Source organism: Cervus elaphus, chromosome 3 (assembly GCF_910594005.1).
Source record: "Cervus elaphus chromosome 3, mCerEla1.1, whole genome shotgun sequence".
NCBI lineage: Eukaryota > Metazoa > Chordata > Mammalia > Artiodactyla > Cervidae > Cervus > Cervus elaphus.
Genome location: NC_057817.1, coordinates 32,208,005 through 32,234,653, shown reverse-complemented (window position 1 = coordinate 32,234,653; position 26,649 = coordinate 32,208,005). Strand labels below are relative to the sequence as shown.

General features: G+C 35.2%; 1 protein-coding gene across 2 annotated transcripts in view; it reads right to left on the bottom strand.

The window, feature by feature from the left end:
- Positions 1-300: 300 nt before the first annotated feature.
- Positions 301-26,649, bottom strand: part of RPAP3 (RNA polymerase II associated protein 3) — a 35,215-nt gene continuing 8,866 nt past the window's right edge. For both annotated transcript variants that reach the window (XM_043886065.1, XM_043886073.1), the window contains 13 exons: positions 25,782-25,909; positions 22,669-22,790; positions 21,427-21,497; positions 20,301-20,426; positions 18,633-18,760; positions 13,205-13,326; positions 11,798-11,868; positions 11,577-11,678; positions 6,523-6,761; positions 4,875-5,061; positions 3,697-3,794; positions 3,133-3,233; positions 301-611 (listed from right to left, as the gene is read on the bottom strand). In XM_043886065.1, coding sequence (XP_043742000.1) covers positions 526-611; positions 3,133-3,233; positions 3,697-3,794; positions 4,875-5,061; positions 6,523-6,761; positions 11,577-11,678; positions 11,798-11,868; positions 13,205-13,326; positions 18,633-18,760; positions 20,301-20,426; positions 21,427-21,497; positions 22,669-22,790; positions 25,782-25,909 — 1,581 coding nt within the window. In that variant the 3' untranslated portion in view covers positions 301-525. The remainder of the gene's footprint in view (positions 612-3,132; positions 3,234-3,696; positions 3,795-4,874; positions 5,062-6,522; positions 6,762-11,576; positions 11,679-11,797; positions 11,869-13,204; positions 13,327-18,632; positions 18,761-20,300; positions 20,427-21,426; positions 21,498-22,668; positions 22,791-25,781; positions 25,910-26,649) is intronic.

Below are 26,649 nucleotides of genomic sequence, written 5' to 3'. Positions count from 1 at the left end.
AAGTAATCTTTCAAAAAATCTAAATAATAAAGTCTCCCTTCAAAATAAACACTAAAAATCCTGCAACTAAGCAATTTTATGTTAGTAAACTGGCACAATGATATGAAACCATTTTATAATGAAACATGATTATCTACCTAATTCTCTATATATAATTTTATTATATGCTTATGAAGCAACCTTAGCATGTGGTTACAAAAACTCATGAAAATATAAAAATAATGTAACATGAGGCACTGAAGAATACATCCAAACATTTAAAGTGACTTACAAAATAAAATACTGATCTTTACAAGTATACCTCATTATTTATATTTTTATTTTCAGAAAAAACTTATAAATAGTTCACTTAAGTATATTTCTCACTAGTTAATCACAATTCACTTTACAGCTAATTAGCCTATGTCCAAAAACAGTCCTTTTTCTGTATGATTTTATTTTCTTAAAAAGCAAAACATTTAATTCCAGTAGAAAAAAATTTACATATGAAATTTAAAGAGGCAATAATTTCAGCAAAAATGGAAATCAACCACCATATCTTTTCTTGAGTTCTTCAACAGAGTTATCATTCAATCCTGATTTGTCTATGTGATTGAATAATACACGTGTAACTGAAAAAGAAAAAAATTTCATTTTAATCTCCATTGTTAAACAGGAAAGCAAAAATTAAAGGGAACAATAAAGTCTGTTAAATACTTTTTACATTTTAAAGCAATCATTAGGGTTATTTGTAAATTCTAATTCAGATATTTAAAGAGCCAACCTAAGAACAGAAAATTATACGGCAACCCAATGATGCTTCTTGCCAGAATATTTTGCTTTAGCAATAAACAGTTTTCCCTATATCCTTAATGACATGAACTTTGCAGATTAAACATAACTCATTCTATACTACCTTAAAAGATTTTTGCCCTGTGTGACAAGTATGCTTTTTATTTACTTAATACTCCAATTAACTGTTTTTCAAACCTGAAAACATCTTATTTTAAAATAAAATTTAAATCACTACTATAAATAGAAAATTAGCAGTAATATCCACAAAAATCATGTTTGATGGGCAAGCTATATATTTTTTAAATATATAAGATATATAACAATTAAAAGTTAAAAATAAGATTTCCTTATGAGTCATATAAAATCTTTATTTTTCATACCAGTAAACCATTCACAGTTAACATTTTGGAAAACACTGCTATAGAGTTCATACTACATCCCTCAACATTAAAACTAGCTAACAGTTGTTACTAATAACAATGATAATAAAAGACAACAGCTACTATTTATTGAATATTTAGTTACATGCTAGGAACTACTCTAAATGCTTCCATGTTTAACCTAGCAGAGAGCAGTGATCCAACCAAGACAATACTGTTGGTAGGCCAGTTTGGAGGACCAACTCACATTCTCTGAGTACACTTCAAGTAATCACATCATAGTGACAAAAAATCCATTCAGTCAAGCACTTATATTAAGGTTTTTATGTACTAAGCACCATTCTAATACTCTGAGACCTAGAGAACAAGGGAGATAGTTCCTCCTGTCATGGAGCTTTCATTCTATTAGGGATAGAGAAAAAATAAATACTTAAAATACTGTCTGCTATTGCAGTTCTGTCTTATGAAGAAAATAAAGCCAGGTAAGATGACAGACGGTGATGAGGAAGGGGAGGCTGGCAGTTAATTTGAGTAGGCCTGTGAGGAAAGGTGACTGAGGTAGTGACTACTAGGTGGAAACCGAATGAAATGAAGAAGAGGCAGGGAAGGATAGTCTCGGCTGAGAGAAAGAGTCAAACACAAAGACTCTGAGGCTACAAGAAGCCTGGCAATTTGGTGCATTAATAAACACAGTCAGTGTGGTAGGCAGAATGACTTTAAACAGTGATAGAAAATGAAGTCAGAATAGTAATAACAAACTAATACCTTCAGGGAATTTCAGGACTGTTTCTGAAGACTGTTACTAAAGATTAAGCGAGAATTCTTTTGGTTTAAGTTTATTAAGAATCTCTCTAAACTAGGTCCACTTCCTCAAATACAACATAAAGAGTATTTTCTTTAGTGATTCAGACTCAACGTCACTGCTACAAACATAAAGAAGAAACAGAAAAGGAGCCCAAAGTGTGTTTAGTCCAGGAGGTACATCCTAATGATTTTTCTCTTTCTAAAACTAGACTATAGCTTAAAACTCTGAGTACCATTGACCCATGAACAACATGAGTTTAAACTGCACAGATCCCCTTACAGATGGATATTTTTCAGTAGGAAATACTATAGTATTATATGATCCAGAGTTGACTGAATCTGGATGAAGAACCTCGGATGCTGTGGACTGACTGTAAAATTGTATGTGGATTTTCAACTGTGTGGACGGCTCGTTCCCCTAACTCCCACACTGTTCAAGGGATAACTGTAATTGAAGTGTCTCCATAGTTTGATTTTACTTAAATTAGGGTTCCACAAAACTGACTTTATACCAAAGACTGAGATGTAGAAATAAATAAGGGATATAATTTTTCAAGTTCATCACCTGCCTCTCTTTACCCTCTAACTCTTACAATTCAGCCACACTGCACTCCTTTTAACTTTCTGAGTTCAATTTGCCCTCTCCTGCCTCAAAACCTCTACACATCCTCACTTCCTTCATCTGATTCCTATAGTTTTTTGAGAATTCAGCTTAAATCAAACAAACTCAAAGATATTAGCTGAAAAAAACAGATGCGACCACCTATGCACCCACACCCCGCTGCATGCTCCTGTGGCAAGGACCCTGTACATGTTCCACCATGCCAGGAGCTCAACCATTACAATGATACTATATTTTCAAGTAGAAGAGTTCAGACCACCTTGGTTTAAATCCTGGGTCTGGCTTCCCAGCTGTGGAACCCCAGTCAAGTTCCTTACCTATATATGTCTCAGTTTCCCCCTTTGTAAGAACAAAATGATAATCATACCTACACCTCACAGTGTTGTTTTCAGACCGAAAAATTTTACTTAATTTAACTGTAACTCAATTAAACTGCAATTAAGTTGCATGCACCTGTACATAACTGAATTCAATAAATATTCTCTATCATTTGTTGAATAAAGGAACACACAAGAATAAAGAGTAAAGGAAAGCTTTTTTTATAGAACTCACTTTTCTTCTCAGATTCTGACATAAACATCACCGCCATATCAAACCTTCTTAGTTCAGAAAGTCTTTGTAAGATTTCAAAGATGAGTGATGGCTTTTCTTTCCTGAAGCCCAAATAAAAAGCAAATGATCAATTAAAAGCAGCTCATTTAGTTCTGCTTACTAAAATAATATTTCTAATTATATATAAATAAAGTCTTCATCTATCTTTTGTTCCTGCACACTGTCTATATTTTAAGTGCCCAAATGAAGAGCTTATCAAGTCAACTAAGAAACTAATATTATTAAATGTGAGGCACAGAATAGACATTACTAATCTGCTATAATACTTGTCACTTTTATACTCCACCTTTCTCTAAAAAAATCTGTAAGTCCTTTTCTCCCCTAATCACTTCCCTTTTCATTGTTTACACTTGTATTTCTTTACACTACTGCCACAGTAAAATTTACAATATAGCTAATTCTGCAATATAATAGGTAGCAGTATGATACCAAAAAGGATGAATTTTCCAAATCACTAAAAGTAGCTGAGCATTACAGTAGGAAAGTATAACTAAATTTACTTACTCAATGTAAAAGTCATGCAGAAGTTTAATGATTTGGTTGAATACCTCTGGATCTAGATTTTTCTGAAACAACTTGGGATACAAGGATGGTTCAATTTGCTTTGGGAAAAATATAAGGAGTTAGAAAATTATGGCAATATTCCCAATCACAAATTATTTATGTAATAATTGCTTAGATCAACATAGTAAAGAATAACTACTATGCATAAGTATTTAATGAATAATAATAGGGAATCACACTGAAATGTAACTATGACAGAAAGTTAGAGGGACTGTAAGATAATCGCTCTGCTCAATTCACAGAAAAACCTTATGGAGAGATGTATATCACCCAAGAGAAATAGGAAACGAGAGCTCAAGGAGCAATAAAAAGAGAGTTTAAAAAATAAAACTACATGAGATAATATATTTTGAAATATTATATACCACACAATTATAAGAAATTATTATAGTAATTACACTTGAAAAAGTGCTAAAAAATCCATTATTTGGTGAATTTCATATGATTTGAATCTTTTCCTTGAGAAAATAAAGGTTCATTTTCAGGAGAATGATTACCTAAATATTGTAAGCATAGTTTGGCACACAGAAGGCACTCAATGTATTTTAGCTTCTTTCCTCATCTTGAAGAATGGAGAATTAAGTTTAAGTCATGATGTATGAAATTAGACTAAGATTCTGTTAGAAAACAGAATTTAACACAGAACCTATTTCCAAAGGTTCCCTGGTTGCAAATACTTAAAATGGCCTGATCAGGATGATGTATGTATTAGGCAAAGAATAAGAGCATTTTCTACAATCACACTGTGAAAGAAACGTGAAAGTGAAAGTCACTCAGAATACTGAGTGTGTGGCCTTTCCCTTCTCCAGGGGATCTTCCCAACCCAGGGATTGAACCCAGGTCTCCTGCATTGCAGGCACATTCTTTACCAGCTGAGCCACCAGGGAAGCCCAAGAATACAGGAGTGGGTAGCCTATCCCTTCTCCAGCAGATCTTCCCGACCCAGAAATCGAACCAGGGTCTCCTGCATTGCAGGCAGATTCCTTATCAACTGAGCCATCAGGGAAGCCCAGAATCATACTGTTCACAAAGCAAATACAACCCTATTATTATATAGAGACCAAAGAAGTTCTCTGACCTTTACCTTACAAGAGAACTACTAGCTTCCTACCTCTTACCTTCAAGTACTGATACAACATATCTGGAGAACTTTTCAGTTGTCTGAAATCAGATTCAAGCTGAAATGAGTTTGCAGGCACTGGAGGAAGAACGGTCCTGATAAACTGGGCAGGTGCTCTGTCTACCTCTAGAGGAGTCTTCTCCCTGAAGGACTGACATACGTCCTTTCTCAAACTGACATGAGAGCTGAAATATTTCAGAAACATCAATTAATCAGAAAAGAAACACAAATAGTCAAAGTTTACATACAGAAACATCAACAGAGATTCTAAAATTTCTGACTTTATTAATAGTGTGTTATCCGTTTATATTCTGCCAGCAGTAAATTCTTTCAGCTGATAATACATGCATAATTTTGGCAAGACATTATACTTCTACAAATTTTCGTGTGCTGACTATATATTGCCTATTCTCCTTAGCTGAGCTAACAGCCTTGCCACCTTTTGACAAACTATTTCCATACACTGCATTAGTAGTAACAGTGTTAGTGTTCAGTCGTGTCTGACTCTTTGCAAACCCACGGACTGTATTCCACCAGGTTCCTCTGTCCATGGAATTCTCCAGATAAGAATACTGGAGTCGGTTGCCATTCCCTTCTCCAGGGGATCTTCCCGACCCAGGGATTGAACCTGGGTCTCCCACATTGCAAGCAGATTCTTTTCCGTCTGAGCAGTCAGGGAAACCCATACGGCATTATTATATCACATATACTCACAACTCAACCTTTCACTCTGATCTGAATTATCACAGTTTCAAGAAAGATTTCAAAAAGAAAGAAATGCTTTCTCCTTTAAAAAAAAAGTCTGCCTACTTAAAAGTTTTCCCACAATCTATACTCACTCTAAATAGAACTACTAGAATTCAAAGTTTAAAAAAAAAACGTTTTTAATAGGACTGTTGAGTAGCAATGAAAGAATATATAATAAAATTTCAATACCCCAAAGTAAACTATTAATCTATGTCTTTTATATTCTCATGATTAAGAAAACATATGACTTTTTAAAAAATTGTGAACCAAAGAAAAAAAATTCTGAAAAAATTTCAAGAGCCTTCTTCCCTGGTGGCTCAGAGGTTAAAGTGTCTGCCTGCAACGTGGGAGACCTGGGTTCGATCCCTGGGTCAATCCCCTAGAGAAGGAAATGGCAACCCCCTCCAGTATTCTTGCCTGGAGAATCCCATGGACGGAGGAGCCTGGTAGGCTACAGTCCACAGGGTCGCAAAGAGTCAGACACGACTGAGCGACTTCACTTTCACTTTCACAAATAATCATAAATATCAATGGCTAGAATAACGACAATGCCTAAATTCTACATTGTTTATGAAGCTTCCCTCCAAAAAATAAAAAATTTTTGCTGAATTACAAAGTGAAACATATTTACTTAAGTTCTAGAAAAGAAAATAGATGAAATCAACGTGTTCCAACGTACTTTTATCATTTCTAAATTCCTCACTATGGTAAAGGAATAATGATAATTCCTTCAGCAAAACCTCTCTTACATTTAAGTAAAAAGAAAAAAAAAGAACAGAATCTAAAGTTGGATAGTTCAAAAGGTTCTGGGGAAGAATACAACCAGAAGTCTTATCAGTACTATCAATTTTCCAGTGGAATTATTACCATTCAGATCAAATAAGAGTATTTCCACTCACTGAAGAGCTGAAGTGTCACTGATTTCTTCTATTTTCAGTACTTTGGCTTTCGGGACGCCACTTGTGGGCACAAGGTCACCCTGGCTTGAGTTCTTGTGTGCCATGCCCGCGGCTGCTGCCACACGTGCCAGGTCAGCAGGGTTACACTCTGGAGCAGCCACCGCAGCGGTGCTATCCGGCACATCAACAGTCCGTATCAAACTACCAGTTTCTTCAATAATAACCTTCTTGAGTGGCTTCTGAAACAATTAAAATCAATTCTTTACATCAATATACGAAGGTTTCTTATTTTAAGGTCACAAATTTAAAGGTTGCAATGTTCTTTCAGCCAATATTTCAGCTGTAAGTAAATTCAATCTGGAGTCATACTTTCTGAGAATGCAAAGAACAAAAAGTCACGGCACCTACCATATGCATGTCTAAATGGGGGAAAGACGGTGCATGCAGAAATAATTAGAAGGCACTATAAATGGTGAAGATACAGGGTGCCCAAAGAACGGAGGAAGGAAGATAAAAATTGACATCAGGGAGCCTCACAGAAAAAGCACACAGGAATAGCAGTGTGATAGGGCACAGCACGGCCAGTGGAGAGGTGAAACGTCCACCACGGCTGGTGCAAGAGGAGGAGAGGTGAGACACAGCCGGAAAGGCTGCTTAAAGACAGCTTACAAAGGGATCTGTGTACCATCTCAGGGAGTCTTGAGTTTATCCCAGAGGCAACAAAACCAAGAAAAAATACAGCCAAATGACATCAGTACTGTAGGCTAGCTAAGCAGAACAAGGTCAGGCAATGAACAGCATTTTGTATGAAAGAGACTAATATTTAAACCTAACTGCATCTTCTACATATGTAGCAGCTGGATAAAACCAGCCCAGGATTAAAGATTTGTCAAATAATATTCACAAAGTTGGTAAGAACTTGACCATAATAATGGTTTTTAATTTATTAAAATAAATAGCATTCACTATTTATTTTAATCATAACAGATGTTAAACATTTTCAATTTCTTCCTCAGCTTACATGTAATACTTTAATTTTTAAAAAAAGACTTTCTTCAGTATATTGCTTTCATTCCAACTATACGACTGAATTTTAAATTAAAAAATTGAAATATAAAAACCTTTTATACTAAACTCAGTGTTAAAACCAGACATTACATTAGCATAACTAAGAAACGACCTAATGGTAACAACTGAGTGTTACTGGATGAATACACATAAATAAAGAAGCTATTATAAATTTGTTAACAGAATCCTGTTAGCAGTTCTATCGTAAAGGATAGTCATGTTAACCTAAGGCCTCTGTTTTGCTTAGAACTATCAAAAAACCAGTAAGCTTTCTATCAAAATATTGACCAAGAATGAACATGTGTTAATGTTAAAAAATAGTGTTAAAGAACAGACTGTAAAAAATAGACTACAACTACTGAATTATATTGACGCAGTCCCATTTAAAACCAAATCGTGGAGACTTCCCTGGCAGTCCAGTGGTTAAGACTGCACTTCCACTGCAGGGGACACAGGTTCAATCCCTGGTCAGGGAACTAACATCCTGCATGTCACACCATGAGGCAAAAAACAAAAAACAAAACCCCAATGACAAGAGATGTGTAAACTGATCTAAGTTAATGAATTTCCTAACAGATGATCTGTTTAAGGGATGACCAGTGGCTCCTGAGAGCTGCTCAATGTTACTGATGATGGCTGGGAGGGATGAGGGGATGACAGTATACTGGTAAAAGGAGAAAAACATAAAAGATACCACTATAGCTGAAAGATGTAAGAAAACATAAAAGCATAAATTGATTTTTTTTTTTTTTGCCACACCTCACAGCTTGTGGGATCTCAGTACCCCAACCAGGGACTGAACCCCGGTAGCTGACAGTGAAAACAGAGTCCTAACCACTGGAGCACCAGGGAATTCCCAAATTCATCTCTTTTTAAATTGAGATTTATAAACATAACATTTTCTTTAGCTCTATATTATGACCATTTCAAGGAAAAGAAAACAGAAATGAGAATAAACAGAAAGAGAAGACCAAGTAGAAAGGTGAAATTTTCATATGGGAAAACAGGAAAATGAAAATAAAATAATAGAAAACAAATTAGTGGAAACTCACTCATTTCCTATCTAGGAACTCCAGGCCCAGCAGGTCTACATTACTGGTCACCTACAGTCTCTCTAGAGAAGACATGCCAAAAGCAGTCAAACCTGCCAGCCCTTAAGTACAAAACTCCGTGGTGGAGCCTCTCGCTTGAACAAAGTAACCCCTTCCCTGACCACTCCCCTCAGTGTTCAGGTGGCCTCACACAGAGGACTGAAAAGGAAATTAACATTTGTTTCACCTGAAACTGCCGCAGCATTTCTGGACATCATTTTCTTTGATCTCAACTAACCTATGAATTATTTTCAGCTTAAGCAGAAAAAGTCACATAAGGATTATACTTGCCTAAGATTTTAAAGCTTAAGAAGTGGCCTGCCTGCTAAGTTGCTTCAGTCGTATCTGACTCTTTGCAACCCTATGAACTATAGCCTGTCAGGCTCCTCTGTCCATGGGATTCTCCAGGCAAGAATACTGGAGTGGGTTGCCGTTTCCTTCTCCAAGGGATCTTCCTGATCCAGGAATCGAACCTGTGTCTCCTGAACTGGCAAGAGGGTTTTTTTTTTTTACCACTAGTGCCACCTGGGAAGCCTTTATCAGGAGGGATTCGAATCAAACCAAAAGCATCATACCAAACTGCCATACTATTTTTAAAATAATGCCCAGATTTTAAAACGGAGACCTATTACAAAAATAAAGAGCAAATTTTCCCCTTCCTACTGAGATAATAATTTTGCTTGTGTTGGATCAGTTACAAAATGGTTAACCCCAGATCTCTCAATTCATGGAGGTGTTCTGTTTTGAGATCCAGCCACAAAAGATTCAAATTCATGTTGCATTTTCACAATTACTAACATAATTGATTTATAACCTGAGGGAGAACAAAACTCAACAGATTTATAAAAGCTGTTTAGGACACACTGGCCACAGAACATTCTTCCATACAGATATTTGATTTACCACATGGCAGTGTTTTTATAATTATGGACAAGCAAAGTCTGACAAAGGCTTAGTTTTTTAAAACTTTGGAATTAATTTTTGTGACAAAATTTTACAGAGATGTAAAAGTATAAATCACATTGAATTAAACATTTAATCACTTTTAGTGTAAAAAATAGAATAATAGGTAAAAAATATGATATGTGACAATGAATGTATAAAAGCAACTAGATTTATGCCTGGCACATGAAATACTATCTCAGAAAATTCAAGAATAAAGACAAAATAGGAACCCAGGAAATGTATTAAAGAATTCTTCTGTTCCTTACTTGAAATAAGAACTTGGCAAAACACTTTCTTTGCCTCACCTTCTTCCTTTGTAAAAGGAGGATAAAAATATCTGCTCTGACTTCACCGTAAAATCGCCATTTCTCTCAAAGCATCATCCATGCATTAACAGTTACTCCCAAAGGGCAGGGAGGGAATCATGATCAGTGAAGAGCACACAGGAAGGTTTTTGGAGGCTGATACGTTTCAATTTTTTGACCCAGTTGGTGGTTTTATCCTTTAAATTTTAATTTGTCCTGGGTACTTTTTTATATGTATTTTATCTTTCATAATTTCCATATATGATACTAAGTAAACATCGGAAATTACCAGAGAGTCAAATTTATATGTATATATATAAATTCATATACACATATATATGAATTCCCAGGTGGTGACAGTGGCAAAGAACCCGTCTGCCAATGCAGGAGACATAAGAGATGCATGTTCAATCCCTGGGTCAGGAAGATCCCCTGAAGAAGGAAATGGCAACCCACTCCAGTATTCTTGCTTGGAAAATCCCATGGACAGAGAAGCCTGGCAGGCTACAGTCCATAGGGTCACAAAGAGTCAGACACAACTGAAAGACTAACACAAATACATATATAATAATACATGCCTTAAATGATTCAATTTTAAAAGTCCAATACAAGACAAATCACTGAATTTTACCATCTACTCTTTCTGTTCCAATATTGCAGGAAAAACTGGCTTTGTGAGACTTAATAAAAAACAGTATGGTATACTAAAAACAATATGCAGCATATATTCTTAAGAATAATTTTGCCTATACAGGTATACCTTAGAGATACTGCAGGTTCAGTTACAAACTATCACATAAAGTGAATATTGCAATAAAGCAAGTCACCTAAAGCTTTCGGTTTCTCAACGTATAATAAAAGTTACATTTATACTATACCATACTCTTTTAAGTGTGAAATAGCAACATGTCTTAAAAAAAACAATGTATATAGCTTTAAAATTTTTTATTGCAAAAAAATGCTAACCATCATCTGAGCCTTCATCCTCATAATCTTTTCGTAATAGAAACAAAGATCACTGATCACAGAGCACCATAACAAATATGGTATTAACAAAAAAGTTTGAAATATTGAGAGAATTACCAAAACGTGACACAAAGACAGAAAGTAAATACTATTGGGAAAATGGTGCCAACAGACTTGCACAGCAGAGGGCTGCCACAAATCTTCAATCTGTAAAAAATGCAGTATCTGCAAAGTGCGATAAAATGAGGTATGCCTGTACTAGATTTTTGCCAAAGTGCTCATTTTAGATCTAACCCCACAGAAGCTGCCATACTGTAATAAAATCCCAATCTCAAAAAAGAACAGTAAAAGAAATAAAAGATGTTTAACTACAAAATGCACAAATTTTGAAGCACAAACTGCTTCAAATTCCTTTTTAATCAGAAAATATGAAGAAATATTTAGTGTTAAATTAAAGGACACTTTAAAAAGTTATGCCAGAACTTAAAACAGTTCCATTTTCTCCAATTTTCTTATGCCAATCTTCCTAAGAAGTATTTCTTTAAGATTCTAAAACTGGTTCTAGGAAGAGATCTCAACATATCTTTTAAGAGATCTACTAATTCAACAGCTTGTTTCAACTCAATTTATTATACCAGTGATATTTAAATAGCAAGGAGAAAAATTCAGGTTTACTTACAGTTGATCCAAGATGAGGTGGATTATCAATGGGTTTTATCACATTTTGCCTTTGAGTAGAATCAAGAAAGACATCATCCCAGTGTCCTTTCTCAATTAATTCCTTGAAAATAAATTTGTAATTATGACTATCAAAATATTCTCAGGTTAATCACACAATAAATAAAGGTATTTATGCTTCAGAAGATAGGACCATATTTTGGTGGAAAGAAGAATGTTTACCTTTTTAATTTTGGAAAGTTCAGTTACTGCTTGTTTATTTCCAGGCTCCAAAAGTAAAACGATTTCGAAATCTAAAACGAATTTTTAAGAAACATAATAAATTAATGCAAATACCTTATGGAGTTCAAAAAATCATACATTTAGTTAATAACCCCATACCTATATCTCAAGAAGTTTTACTCAGGATGCTAGGAAACTGGTGAGCAATAATTAGAACTAACGCTTCTTGAGTGTTTTTCTCTTTGCTTTATATCAATTCTCAGGTAGCCTTCACTACAACTCCACTTCACAGTGACAAAACTGAGGCCTGAGGGCTAGAGGTCATCTACTTATCAAAGGTCACCCTGATAACACAGGATGGGGTAACTCACCAAATGTAAGAGAGAATCTAAGAGAATTCCAGATCATGGAATACTATTCAGCCTTAAAAAGGAATCCAATTCTGATATATGCTACAATAATGGGTGAGTCTTGGACACACACTAAGTGACGTAAGCCAGGAATAAAAGGATAACTATTGTATGACTCTTTACTCATATGAGGTACCTAGAACAGTCACATTCAGAGACAGAAAATAATAGAATGCTGGTTACCAGGAGCTGGAGGGAAGTGGGAATAGAGAACTACTGTCAAACGACAAGAGTATTCAAAATGGAATGATGAAAAAGTTCTGGAGATGTACAATGGTGATGGTTGCACAAAAGGTGAATGTACTCAATGCATTGAACTGTACACCTAAAAATGGTTTAAACAGTAAATTCTATGTTATGTATATTTTACCATAATAAAAAAAATACATGGGCTACAGCTGAAGCCAGACTTTAAACTGCCAGATTTAAATGAACATGTCACAAAACAAAGGCTGAAAATCAACTGTGTAACTACTGATGCATCAAGAAGTTAGAAAACTGGCAAATTAAGCCAAAAGATAGCTGAAGGAAGGAAATAAAAGAGCAGAAATAAATAAAACAGAAAATAAGCTGGTTCTTCAAAATGACTAAGAATAAATACTAAAAAGACAGACTGTGAAAAAAAATAAGAATAATCAGCAATCAAGGAAAAAAGGAAGACATCATTACAGATCTCATATTATCCTCTATCTCCTGGTTGTTGATTCCCTTCCTTTTCATTCTTGCCTTTTTCCTGCTTTTCTCCTTCTTACCTATAATTCAAATTTTTCATTAATTTTGATTGACAATTGGTCAGTCTATACTGCTATTAGAAGATAACCAGACCCACTATGGAAGCTGAATTTCTCCAAACTTGCAAACCTAAACTGTGAAAGAAAATGTACTTCTCTAAGTTCTGTATCCTCAAACTATGGAAAGGCTAGGAAAATGTCTGCTACTATAACTTGGGATTGTCAACAGGGAGAGTGAGTGCCAGTTGTTATAAAAATAGTCTTACCTTGTTTGGCCTCACTGAGCTTTCCCAAAAATGTTCTTGCAGTTCCTCTTCTGGCAAAAGCTTTCGAATACGAGCCATCTAACAAGATAGCTTGTGTGCAGTCTTTTTCAGCCTCTTCATACCTATTAAATATGATATAAATGCTAAGTAGAAAAATGTAGCTTATAGAACACTTCATGTAAACTGAGTTTCTAATATAAAAAATATACATATAATTTCAATTACCAATTCCCCAATCTCTGTTTAAGGGAAAAGACTAATTTCTAAATTTTTTATTCTCACCAAATTTTGGAATCCTCTGGTTGAGGAGGGAGAAGGTAACAGATTAAGTGAAGTCAGAAATTAGTCTGGTGGAAGGACGGAATTAATGATGGTAAAATATGAATAAAGCAGACAAAATACCACAGCATACCTCCCCTCCAACTCTCACCATGTCCAGTTACTACATTAATAATAACTGGCATCAACTCTCCAAACTTCATTAAGATTTACCCATACTACACATCACCTAAGGAAAACAACACACTCAGTACTTCGAATTCATTATGTATATGAAAGAGTATCATCTAATACTTTTCATAAATTCTACTCATCCATGCAATCAGCAATCAATTCAGTATGAATGGGTACTGCTTCACAACAAAAAAGTTAAGAAAAGCTGAAAAAATAAAAATAAAAATCTTGATATCCTCATATATTAAAATGACATTAATGAACTGTTATGAATTTACTTGGCATAATAATGGTATTGTGCTTATGTATGAAGCATCCTTAAGGGATGAAACATCATGCCCATGATTTGCTTTATAATAACTCAGGTGGGAAAAAAGTAGAACCAAAATATGACAAAAAAGGTATGGCTTGTGAAAACTAGATGATTTGATACACAAAGTTTACTATGAAGTTTCATAATAAAATTTTTTCTAAAAAAAGAATCTTCTGTGATCACATTCTTCCCAAGACCTAAATGAATGCCATCCTACCTTCAAAATAAGACCTAGTATGAACAAGGTTAAATAGCCCTGAAATTCTTTTTTTCTGAATTCTTTAATTCACTTCTGAGCAAAAGATTGTTTGTGTGTATTCATGTCATGCCCCAACCAGTTTATTCTCTACATGATTGATTACATCATCTTCCCATTCAAGATACTGCATGGGCTCCACACTTCTTAGGATGAAGTCGAGCTCTCTGCTGAGCACAAAGTTGGGGGCTTGCTTGACTCTCCAGCCTTATCTCTGCCAGTGCCCCTGCGTATCAGTCATCATATGAACCTCCTGCCCCTTCCAGAAGGTACCATGGAATTTTTGCATCCTGTGTCTTTGAACCTGCACTGGGACACCAGACCTGTTTCCTCACCTCACTAATCATACCATCCCTTTACATCTTGGTTTGGTTCAAACTCCTGTTTTGAAAAGTTGCTCTTTTCCCTGTTCCTCATCTAGTCTATAATACCTGATAGCACTATTTAGTAGAGAAAACTTCAGATATTAACTGTAAATCTAGAAGACACACTAAAGGGGATTTCCTGGTGGTCCAATGACGAGGACTCAGCGTTTTCATTGCTGAGAGTACAGGTTTGAACCCTGGTCAGGGAACTAGGACTCTGCAAGCTGGGCAGTACGGCCAAAAAAAATAAAGACATACTAGAAAGAGATTCAAGTAAGACTCACATAGGTCTTTTAAATTAAAAAAAAAAAAAAAAAAAACTTGCTGTGGTATACTTATGTGGTTATCAACTAAAGCAACAAAACACAATAAATTAGAGCCCTCATAAATACAGATACAATCTCTCATCTATTGGAAGGTATTATTCTTGGCATTAATCAAACCTAAAAATGTAGGCCTTACAATCTTTAAATCATGTGCAATTCCTGAATAGCAAAATTCAAAATTTTCCCAAGTTAGTAAGAAATGCAATGACTTTTACTTGGTCTAGTCAAAACAATACCTCTCTAGTGAGTCTGTTAGTTTCAACGAAGTTAAATACAAATTAAAATTTTCTTCTATGGCCTGTGATCCTTTGAGAGATCTGAAAATCTGGATGGGAAAGATACTACATCCTTACTACCATCAACTTTTAAATAACATGTAGCTTTCCTTTCAATTACAACTGCAGATAATAAACCACATTAGTAAAAACAGTACCTATGACTTTGTCACCAATAAAAATCACAGATATTTTCACATCACACCACATTTGTCACAGGTATCTTTGAGGTAGCACAACTATTTCAGAAACAGGGTAGTGTAACCTGACGTTTGTTTGCATGTGATCACAGGACCTGTTTGTAAACGCTCCTATGACACAGCTGGCCAACCACCAGGCAACTCTGTCCCCAGCAGCCACTTAGACTCCAAGAGTGAAGCCACATGTTAAGGACTGTGCTTCCATTTCTTCCTCCAGGGGATCCTCCTGACCCAGGGACCAAAGGCACGTCTCCCGCGTGTCCTCGCACTGGCAGGCAAATTCTTTACACTGAGCCACCGTTATCACACTGGTAATGTAATCATCTGTGCTGCCTTCTGGGCATTCCCTAGACACACGCACTGGTTGATCAATATGTAGAAGATGTGTCAATGAACATCCCCAAATTCTAGTGGTTTTATTCAAACTTTCACAATAATACGTCTTTAAATTTTTTTTACCTTTAACTTGCCTGTATTTATTTTAGGTTTGGAAATTTTTGTTCTTTGTAAGTTTTTATCTTGCACTGGGGTATAGCCAATTAACAACGCTGCAGAAGTTTCAGGTGAACAGCTAAGGGACTCAGTCATACATACACATGTATCCCTTCTCCCCCAAACCCCGCTCCCATCCAGGCTGGCACATAACACTGAGGAGAGTTCCATGTGCTATACAATAGGTCTTTGCTGGTTATCCATTTTAAATATGGTAGTGTGTACATGACGTTCCCAAACTCCCTAACTATCCCCTCCCCCTGGCAACAATAGATTCGCTTTCTAAATCTGTAAGTCTCTTTCTGTTTCATAAGTAAGTTCATCTGTATCATTTCTTTTTAGATTCCACATATAAGGGATGTTATTATTGTATTTCTCCTTCTCTGTCTGACTTACTTCACTCAGTATGACACTCTCTATAACTTGCCTGTATTTTAAATGCAGTTTCTCGTTTTGTAGTGTGTTTAATTTCTTTTTAATAACTTTAATTATATATTTATATCTGTGCTGAGTCTCCATTGCTGTGTGGCTTTTCTCAGGCTGCAGTGAACAGGGGTTACTCTTTAGTTGCAGTGAGGGGCTTCTCATTGCGGTGGCTTCTCTTGTTGTGGAGCACAGGTTCTAGGGAGCAAATGGGCATCAGTAGTTGTGGCTCCCAGGCTCCAGAGCACAGGCTCAATATTGTGGCACACAGGCTCAGCTGCTCTGCAGCATGTGGCATCTTTACAGATCAAGGAGTGAACCTGTGTCTCCTACATTGGCAGGCAGATTCTTTACCACTGAGTCACCAGGGAAGCCTCTGTAGAGTGTTAATCTTTAAAAGTATACATACGATTATATCACAAATTTTGATGAAGCACAAGCTGGAATCAAGATTGCAGGGAGAAGTATCAACAACCTCAGATATGCAGATGACACTACTCTTATGACAGAAAGCGATGAGGAACTAAAGAGCCTCTTGATGAAGGTGAAACAGGAGAGTGAAAAGGCTGGCTTAAAACTCAACATTCAAAAAACAAAGATCATGGCATCCGGTCCCATCACTTCATGGCAAATAGATGGGAAAACAATGGAAAGAGTGACAGACTTTTATTTTCTTGGGCTCCAAAATCACTGCAGATGGTGACTGCAGCCATGAAATTAAAAGATGCTTGCTCCTTGGAAGAAAAGCTATGACCAACCTAGACAGCGTAATAAAAAGCTGAGACATTACTTTGCCAACAAAGGTCCGTCTAATCAAAGCCATCTTTTTTCCAGTAGTCATGTATGGATGTGAGAGTTGAACCATTAACAGGGCTGAACCCTGAAGAATTGATGTGGTATTGGAGAAGACTCTTGAGAGTCCCTTGGACTGCAAAGAGATCAAACCAGTCAATCTTAAAGGAATTGGTGGTGGTTTAGTCGCTAAGTCATGTCCGACTCTTGCAAACCCATGGACTGTAGCCTGGCAGGCTCCTCTATCCATGGGATTCTCCAGGCAAGAATTCTGGAGTGAGTTGCCATTTCCTTTTCCAAGGAATCTTCTCGTCCCAGGAATCGAACCTGGCTCTCCTGCATTGCAGGTAGATTCTTTACCGACTGAGCTATGAGGGAAGCTCTTAAAGGAAATAAGTCCTGAATATTCATTGGAAGGACTGATGCTGAGCTGAAGCTCTAATACTTTGGCCACCTGATGCAAAGAACTGACTCACTGGAAAAGACCCTGATGCTGGGAAAGACTGAAGGCAGGAGAAGGGGACAACAGAGGATAAGACGGTTGAATGGTATCACCAACTCAATGGACATGAGTTTGAGCAAGCTCCAGGAGTTGGTGATGGACAGGGAAGCCTGGCATGCTGCAGTCCATGGGGTCGCAAAGAGTCGGACATGACTGACTGAACTGAACTAACATCACAAATCTTAATATTTTTAAAACTCTATTTCAATACAGTTGGTTTCCTTTGTATTCCTAAATGTATAAATACACACTTGAATATTATCTTGAGAAAGGTGCACCATGCAGCCAAAGCAGTCTGTGGCACCAAAAAGTTTAGAATCTCTACTTATAATATTTATAGGAATCTTTAATTCTATAACTAGTGTGTAGTATTACAACAAAGACATAGTTTCTATCATCAGATAAATTATTCTGCTGATTGTCCAACATGGAGCCCTTGAGTGCACCCAGAAATATGTGGTTAGTATCACAGGACCAAGTTTTAGTTCTGTATATAATCAATCAGCAGTTCAATGACAGCAGTTCTCTTTTGTTATATATGCATACGCTTCCAGATAAGATTCTGCCCAAAGGGTTCTGAGATTAAAAATAATTTTTAAATCACCAATTCAGAATAGCATAAAGCAATTAAAAAAGTGTTAAACTGTGTAATGCCAGACCAAAACTGAGTAAGTGCTTTAGAGCTAGTGGCACAGTGGTAAAGAATCCATCTGCTAAATACAAGAGATGCAGGTTCGATCCCTTGGTCAGAAAGTTCCCTGGAGAAGAAATGGCAACCCACTCTAGGATTCTTGCCTGGAAAATCCTGTGTACAGAGGAGGCTGGCGAGCTACAGTCCATGGGGTCGCAAAGAGTCAGACACGACTAAGCAACTAGACGGCAACAACATTTACTGAATATGTACTATGACACACACACCCTCTCTCTTCTAATGCTTAAGACTGAGTTAAATTTAATTATTTAGATAATATACCATTTTATGGTAAATTTCATTTTCATCCTGCAAAGAATTAAAGGTAACCAATACTTACTTCTGAATCTTCAGATAGGCCATCGCTCTGTTAGCTGGAAGAAGGGCATTAGCGCCATCTGCTGCTATCCCTCGAGTATAGCATTCGATTGCTCTTTCATATTTCCCCTCTTTGAAAAATGCATTTCCCTACCATTTAGGAAAGAAGTATGGAGAATTAAAAGAAAAATTAGTTGAATTCAAATTTTTAGCAACACTGCTAGTATACCAATTATTACTATATCAGTAATTAAACTATTTTTTAATTGCTAAAAATCCATGAGATGTTTTAGAATCTGTTAGTTTGGGTTGGTTTCTATAATAGTGTTCTTCTCTTTTCAGTACTAAAAAAAAATAGTACACACTATATTATCTTGCAGCACTAACCATTATTTTACCAATTAAAGACTGGACGAAGTTTAAATGGAAAACACATTTTAATAAACACAGGCACAAATACTTTAATTATATTAGAATCTGTGCAGGGAATTCCCTGTGGTCCAGCTGTTAGGACTCCACGCTCTCACTGCTGAGGGCACTGGTTTGATCCCTCGTTGGGGAATTAAGATCCCCCAAGCTGCGAGGCACAATCAAAAAAAAATAGAATCTGTACAAAAGAATTTCATAATCCAAACAATTTTTATGAAAGAACAGAGTACCAGACTGCACAGCTCACTATTCATTAACATTAATATGCCTAAACAGAGAATAAATCAAATTGTATTGGAAGGTGTACTAGATTTTCATTTTAACATTTATTTATAATCAGAGTCAGATATATCACAATCAATAATCATTCCATAAATTTTTATTAGCAATCCTCTGTAGGTCCATGAAAGCCTATAATATGTTAAATTACATTTAAAGAAATTTTGATCAGAAATAGTTCATTGTGTGACATCCCTGGCAGTCCAGCGGTTAAGACACCATACTTCCACTGCTAGGGGCGTGGGTTCAATCCCTGGTCAGAGAATTAAAATTTCATGTGCCCTGTGGTGAGGCCAAAAAGGGGGAAAAAAAAATAGTTCAGTGTGATTTAATGAAAAATAAGTAAGAATCAGTTTTATTTCTTTTTTTAATAATTTTATTTATTTCTTTCTGGCTGTGCTGGGTCTTCATTGCTGCCCGTGGACTTTCTCTAGTTGCAGTGAGTGGTGGGCTACTCTTCACTGCAACAGTTGGGCTTCTCACTGCGGTGGCTTCTCTTCTCGAGGAGCACGGGCTCCAGAGCACAGACTTCAGGAGTTGAGGCTCCGGGGCTCTAGAGCACAGGCTCAGTCGTTGTGGTACTGGGCTTGGCTGCCACCTGGCATGTGGGATCTTCCCAGACCAGGGATCGAATGCGTGTCTCCTGTACTGGCAGGTGGATTCTTTACCACTGAGCCACCGGGGAAGCACTGTGATTTATTTCTATGTTAACTTTACAACCATCTGTATGTAAATATATGTCAAAATGCTCAAAAATAATTTGTTTCCCAAACTTAAATATAATACTTTTTTATAATTATGTATTAAGTCATCAACTACTCAGTTTTAATTAGTAGGCTCCAGAAGTTTTAGTATATTTAATTTTCAGTTTCTACTGAAGAAGAATTTTAATATAATTTTAGGAAAGACAGAAACTTAACTGATACACAAAAAACTAAGAGTAAACTCAGGAAAACATATACACGTTAGAATCCTGGATTACCCGATCTTTCTCTGAAATAGCCTGTTGTTTATTCTGTTGCTCTTCAATTTGTTTTTTCTCTCCTTCATCTGACTTAACCATTGTATCAGTTTCCTCTGGATATGAGTTTTCTTTGGAAGTTAAAGCCTAGAAGACATAGCAGTCAGCTAAATAAAACAAGTAATGGAAGATGCATACTTTTTTCACTTTAAAATAACAAACTATTCATATTAGAATTCCTGCCACATTTCAAATAATTAAAATATTTACTCCAATTAAAAATCTTTCTAATAACAAAATTAAACAGCAAATAAATTTAATGTACATCTTATTCCAATTCAAGTAAGTAATATTCACTAAAGAGCTATTCATTTATTTATTCAACAAAGATTCTTTTGAATGTCTACACTGTTCTAGGAACAATTTTTAAAAACAAAGAAGGTAATTGAGACCACATTACCAAATTTCTCAAATTTACTATTCATAGTCATTATCTGACCAAGGATAAAACACAAAAATATACAATACAGTTCATAATTAAGAGTCAAGTTGATGTATTTACCAAGAGTTTTTATATGCAATATGTAATGGCAATATTTAAAGGCAGACATTCCGCAATCATTGCTACTTTCAACAGATGGCAAAATAATTATAAATGATGCAAAAGTAAAGTGAAAGGAATACATAACTATTAAGTATAATTTGACAGCAAATTTTACAGTTAAGTAATATCTATTTTCTTACTTTTAAAAAATTTAGTATTATTTTCCCTGTATAAACCATAAAGATGGAGCAACTTTAAAACTACAAAAATCAAAGAAATATGTGAAAGTTTAGTACAAAAACAAAGCACAAGCCAAATTAGAAAAATTAGTGGGATAAAGAAAAATAATTCTGTCATCTGGATAAAATAAAGCAGCAGTAGTTCTAAATATCTCAGACAGCTTTTTAAGGTAACAATTAAGAATCTTTAAATACCAATATACCACCTCTAGCTTACAATGTGTTTAGTTAAAAAAACTCTCTAGTACAAAGAATTAAAATTAGAAAAATGTCTACATTACATAGTACAAGTCTATACAAAAACATTTACTTTGTGAAATAAAGGTAATAAGTAACACACATAATTTAAATAACTACAGTTTACCTGATTAATTTTCCTGAGTTCATTTGTAGCTTCAAAGTTATTTGGTTCCAGTTCTAATACTTTTTCATAATCTGAGTAAAACAGAATATAACAGAATATTTAAAAGATATATGGTACCTATGGCTGATTCACATTGAGGTTTGACAGAAAACAACAAAATTCTGTAAAGCAATTATCCTTCAATTAAAAAATATATTAATTTTTTTAAAAAAAGATACATGGGACTTTCCTGGTGGTACAGCGGATAAGAATCTGCCTGCCAATGCAGGGGACATGCATTCAATCCCTGGTCCGGGAAGATTCCACATGTCTCAGAGCAACTAAGCCTGTGCGCCACAACTATCGTGTCCGCACTCCAGAGCCCACAGGTCGCAAGGACTGAGCCCCTGAGCCACAACTACTGAAGCCCACACACGCTAGAGTCTGGGCTCCACCACAAGAAAGTCACAGTGAGAAATGCCATGTGCCACAGTGACAGTCGCCCCCACTAGTCACAACCACGGAAAGCCTGCACACAGCAACATAGATTCAGTGTAATCAACAATAAATAATCAATCAAAAAAAAAGATATATGGTATTCAAAAGCCTGTATAAAATAGCAGTCATTTGCTTTCAGGGGACAAAACTATCCTATAGCAAAATTAAGAGGAACTAAGAAATACTGACATTATTCCACTGGCTTTCCTCCATTCTCCCAGGACAGATAAAACCCTGAATCCTTGTGTCAGATCACCTCCTTCTTCGAGCCTCAGGAAGAACACTTGCTATCATAAGTTATATCTCATAAAACCAAGAAGGAGCACAATCTTTCAGACATAAACTTCATTCCGATTTTCTGATTTATACTACACAAGCCTCTTTTATGAAATAATAAAAGGATTAAAATTTTTAAATAAATAAAAATGTGTTAGGTTCATGCATTACCTCTAGCCTCACAAAAGCCAACAAGATGTTTTAATCTGTCTCACATATAAGAAACTGAAAATCAGAGAAGATACATAACCTTCCCCTAGTAACACAGTGGACACATGGTTGAATGAGAATATGAAGCAAAGTTTAATCAGCGGTAACATGGTCTTTTCCCAAAATATCAAAATACATTTTAAATTGCAAAAACCAGTTTTATTCAATATAGAAAGATCTCTGAAGATAGTAACTGTGATTATCTAGTATTCTTTCTATAGAATCAGTTAAACTATTATATAACTTTTTAGATAATGATGACCTGGAAAACATTAATACCTTTTTTGGCATCCTCTAATTTTTGCAAAGCAAATCGAGCGGCACCTCGTCTTGCATAAGCCTTTGTATAACTTCTATTCAAGGCAATTGCTAAATTACAATCAGACTCGGCAACAGCAAATCTGCAATTTAAAAAAAAATAAAGTGAAGCTAATAAAAATCATCTGTTAAACCAAAACTTCAAAAAATTTGTTTCTGAAATCTCTGAAAAGGGGATTTACTTCCCATTTGAAGGCATGTTTCTCATTTTTTTTCTATTTTCTTTTTAATTTTTATTGTAGATTTATAGTATTGTGTTAGTTTCAGGCATACAACAAAGTGAATCAGTTATACATATATGTATACATGTGTGTGTGTATTTATACGTATTTATCTCCATTCTTTTTTAGATCCTTTTCCCACAGAGGCCATTACAGAGTACTATGCAGAGTTCCCTGTGCTACCATCTCCTTTTAGTTAAGCCCACTAAAATCAGTAATTTCTGATGTAAGCGGTTTCTTTAAAGCAAAGAAAAGAATGCCCATTGTCACTGCTTTTTCTCAGTACTCTACTAGAGGTCCTGACCAATGGAGTTCTCTAAGAAACAGAGCTAAAAAGACTGGAGAGGAAGGAATAAAACTGACATTCTCAGATGATATAATGGTCGACCAAGAAAATTCAAAACAATCTAGACAAGACTATAAGAAATAATGAAAGTTAAGCAAGGTGGCTACTTTATTAGATATCAACAACAACAACAAAAAAAAACTAATAAATCTAACAAAAGATATACAAGATTCAGATGCAGAAAATTACGAGGTTGTCTTCAAAGACATGAAAGATAAGTACAGCAATTTCACATTCATCTACAAGACACAAAAATATAACAATATAATTCTCTCCAAACTGATCTATAAGTCCAATACAACTGTAATCACAATGTTTCAAGGAACTGGACAGGATAATTCTAAAATTTATACTGATTAGTAAAAGTCCAAGAATACCCAACATTCCTAAAGAATAATAAGGCCCTATACCAAATACCAAGATTTATTATAATGCTATAAAAATTAAAGATAAAAAAAAAATTAAAAAAAAATAAAATAAAAATAAAAAAAAAAAAATTAAAGATAGTATGGAATGGCTATAGTAATGGGAAATAGATCAATGAAGAGAATAAAGAAATGAGAAACAGATCCATGCAAACTTGACATATGACAATGGTAGAATTGCAGATCCATGGGGAAAGCATGGATATTCAATAAATAGGGCTGAAACAAACTGGGATATGAAACTGGAATTATACTTTCAGCACACACAAGGAGACTTAAGCATGAAAAGTAAAACATAACTTTTAGGAGAAAATAAAGGAGATTGTTATGAACTCAAAGAAGGGGACTATTTTCACAAATCATACTTTTCAAAGTGCCAACATTTTATAAAAATTAATAAATGAAACACATTAAAATAAGAATTTCTGTTCACTAAGACACCATTTTAAAAAGGAAGATCAGCTACAAACTGAGAGAAGATAATTATTATAAACACTAAAGAATTAGTATCCCCCAAAAAAGAATGCTTAAAAGTCAACAAAAAAACAGCCTAACAGAAAAAAGGATCAAAGATAAAACAAACATATCACAGGAAAATAAAAAAGATAAGTGGTGAATAAACACATAAGAAGATGTTCAACCACATGAGAAATTAGGGAAATGCAAATTAAGGCCACAATGAATTACCACTTTACACTCCCTAGATTGAAAACAATTCAGAAGCCCCATTATACCAGCGTTGGTAAGGATATGTAACATGTATTCTTATACACTGCTAATGGGAATGTAAGCAAGTACAACTATCATTGTAACAACTGGTCACCATCATTAAAAGTTGAACATGTGCACATCCTAAGACCTAGCACCAAGAAACACGTACAGAAGTGCTCACAGTATCACTGTCGTTAAATAAGAAAGGGAAGGAGGGTGGAAGGCAGGAAAAGAAAGACAAGAAGGTGAGGAATAAAGGAACCAACCAGCAATCCAGCAATTAGAGAATGGATACATAATGGTATATTCCTAAAAAGGAACTGCACATGCATTTAACAGTGAAAATGAGAGATCTACAGCTATTGATACACGCAAAATACGAACAAATCTTACGAGATGAACTAAAATATGAAATACAGTATTCAAAGAAATAGACAAGCCACAGAAAACTATATCCAATGATATACTTTTAAAGTTCAAAAATAAACAATGTTATACAATGTATTAGAGATATACACACATATAATAAATTTTTTTTAATCAAAAGAAGGATCACTCAAGATAGTGGTTAACTGGGAGGGACAAGGGTCAGGATATGGAAGAGAATATCAAAAGTAGCTTTGAAAAATAATGTTCTGATTCTTAAGCTGAGTAGCATGTTGACGCAGATTTATTTAAAATTAGTCTTCATCATTTACACATACTGTAGATATCAAATATTATAAAAGATAAATACTCCTAATTTGTCAGAATATTTCAAGGATTTCAAAACATGCTATTAAAAATAGTAAAAACTCAGACACCAATATAATTCATATTTCCAAATAGTAATTAAATCAGTAAGAACATCCTCCTTGACAGTATTTGGTTTTTTAAAAATTTTTATGCTAGGTCATTTCTCTGCTTAGGATTAAGACCATATACACTTAAGTTCTTCAACATTAAGTATGTATTTTAAGGGTCAGTATGACTTAAATGTTGGAACATATTTTAAGCTTACCATAATAAAAGTTCTCTGTATTAAACAGTAAATATATAATTTTTCAAAATAATGAAGGAAAGTTAACTTATAGAGAATTTTTTTACCCAGTTAACTTTTTTCCTTCTGTAAATTATGAAAAGGGCATCTTATTCAATTTTTATAGGAGGAACACCTCAATAAAGTGAGCTATAAGGAGCATGGTTTGAGCACCTGAATGTTTAAAGGCTTAAGTTGAATAAAGAGAGGGAATAAGAATTTATAGTTGAAAAGAAATGGAAAATTTTCTCAAGCATTTCCACACATTTCAGTAAGAAAGATTAAAAAAAAAAAAAACAAAACAGTCTCCATATGCACATAAAATATTCACACACATTATGGAAACTCCTTACTTTTTCAGTCTGAAGTAAGCTGATGCTCTGTTTGTTGGCAACACTGGATTATATGGATCAGCATCCATGCCTTTGGTGTAGCACTCAATTGCTTCATCATATTTTCCTTGTTTGAAGTATTTATTGCCCTGTAAAAGCATATAAGTCAGATGCACACTGACACAGAATTCCAGAGCTACTTCTTTCATTATTCACCTCTTCCTCTCTCATTAGCCATGTAATCAAAGCTAATGATCAGAGTTTGGGCCCAATCCAGGAGCCCTGGCAGAAAAATGAGTAAAATACCTAGCATTAAATACTTTTTATTCACAATAACCCACAGAAATTCAACAAAAGAAAGGCATCAAGACAAATTTTAATCTGAAGAGTGCCACCTCTTTAAAAAGCAATATAGCCAGTTTAATAATAAAGAGACATTTCTCAGGGAAATGTCATATGTTTCGAAATGCAACCGAAGACGGTCTGTGATATGGAGTAGTGGGATACAATATACATGTCAAGAATCACACACTGATCTGATTAGTACTTCAGTCTACTACTTAAAGCCCTGGAACAACTCTCTGTACACTCCAAGTACTTTACATATTCCTTTAGTAACACAACAACCCATTTAGATTTAGTAATAATATTAATCTTACTGTACACCTAAGAAAACTGAATACATACAGGCAATTTAAAAGACCTTGTCACAGGACTTGAACCTAGATAATCTGGTTTCAGAGCACACACTCCTAACCACTATGCTATTCTGCCTCCTGATAGGGATATAGCCAAAAACAATTTGAACACCCACTAAATTACACTGTAGAAATCTTGGGGGCCACATGATTTTTCTACAAATCCTGCCTAACTGAAGGAACCCACAGCT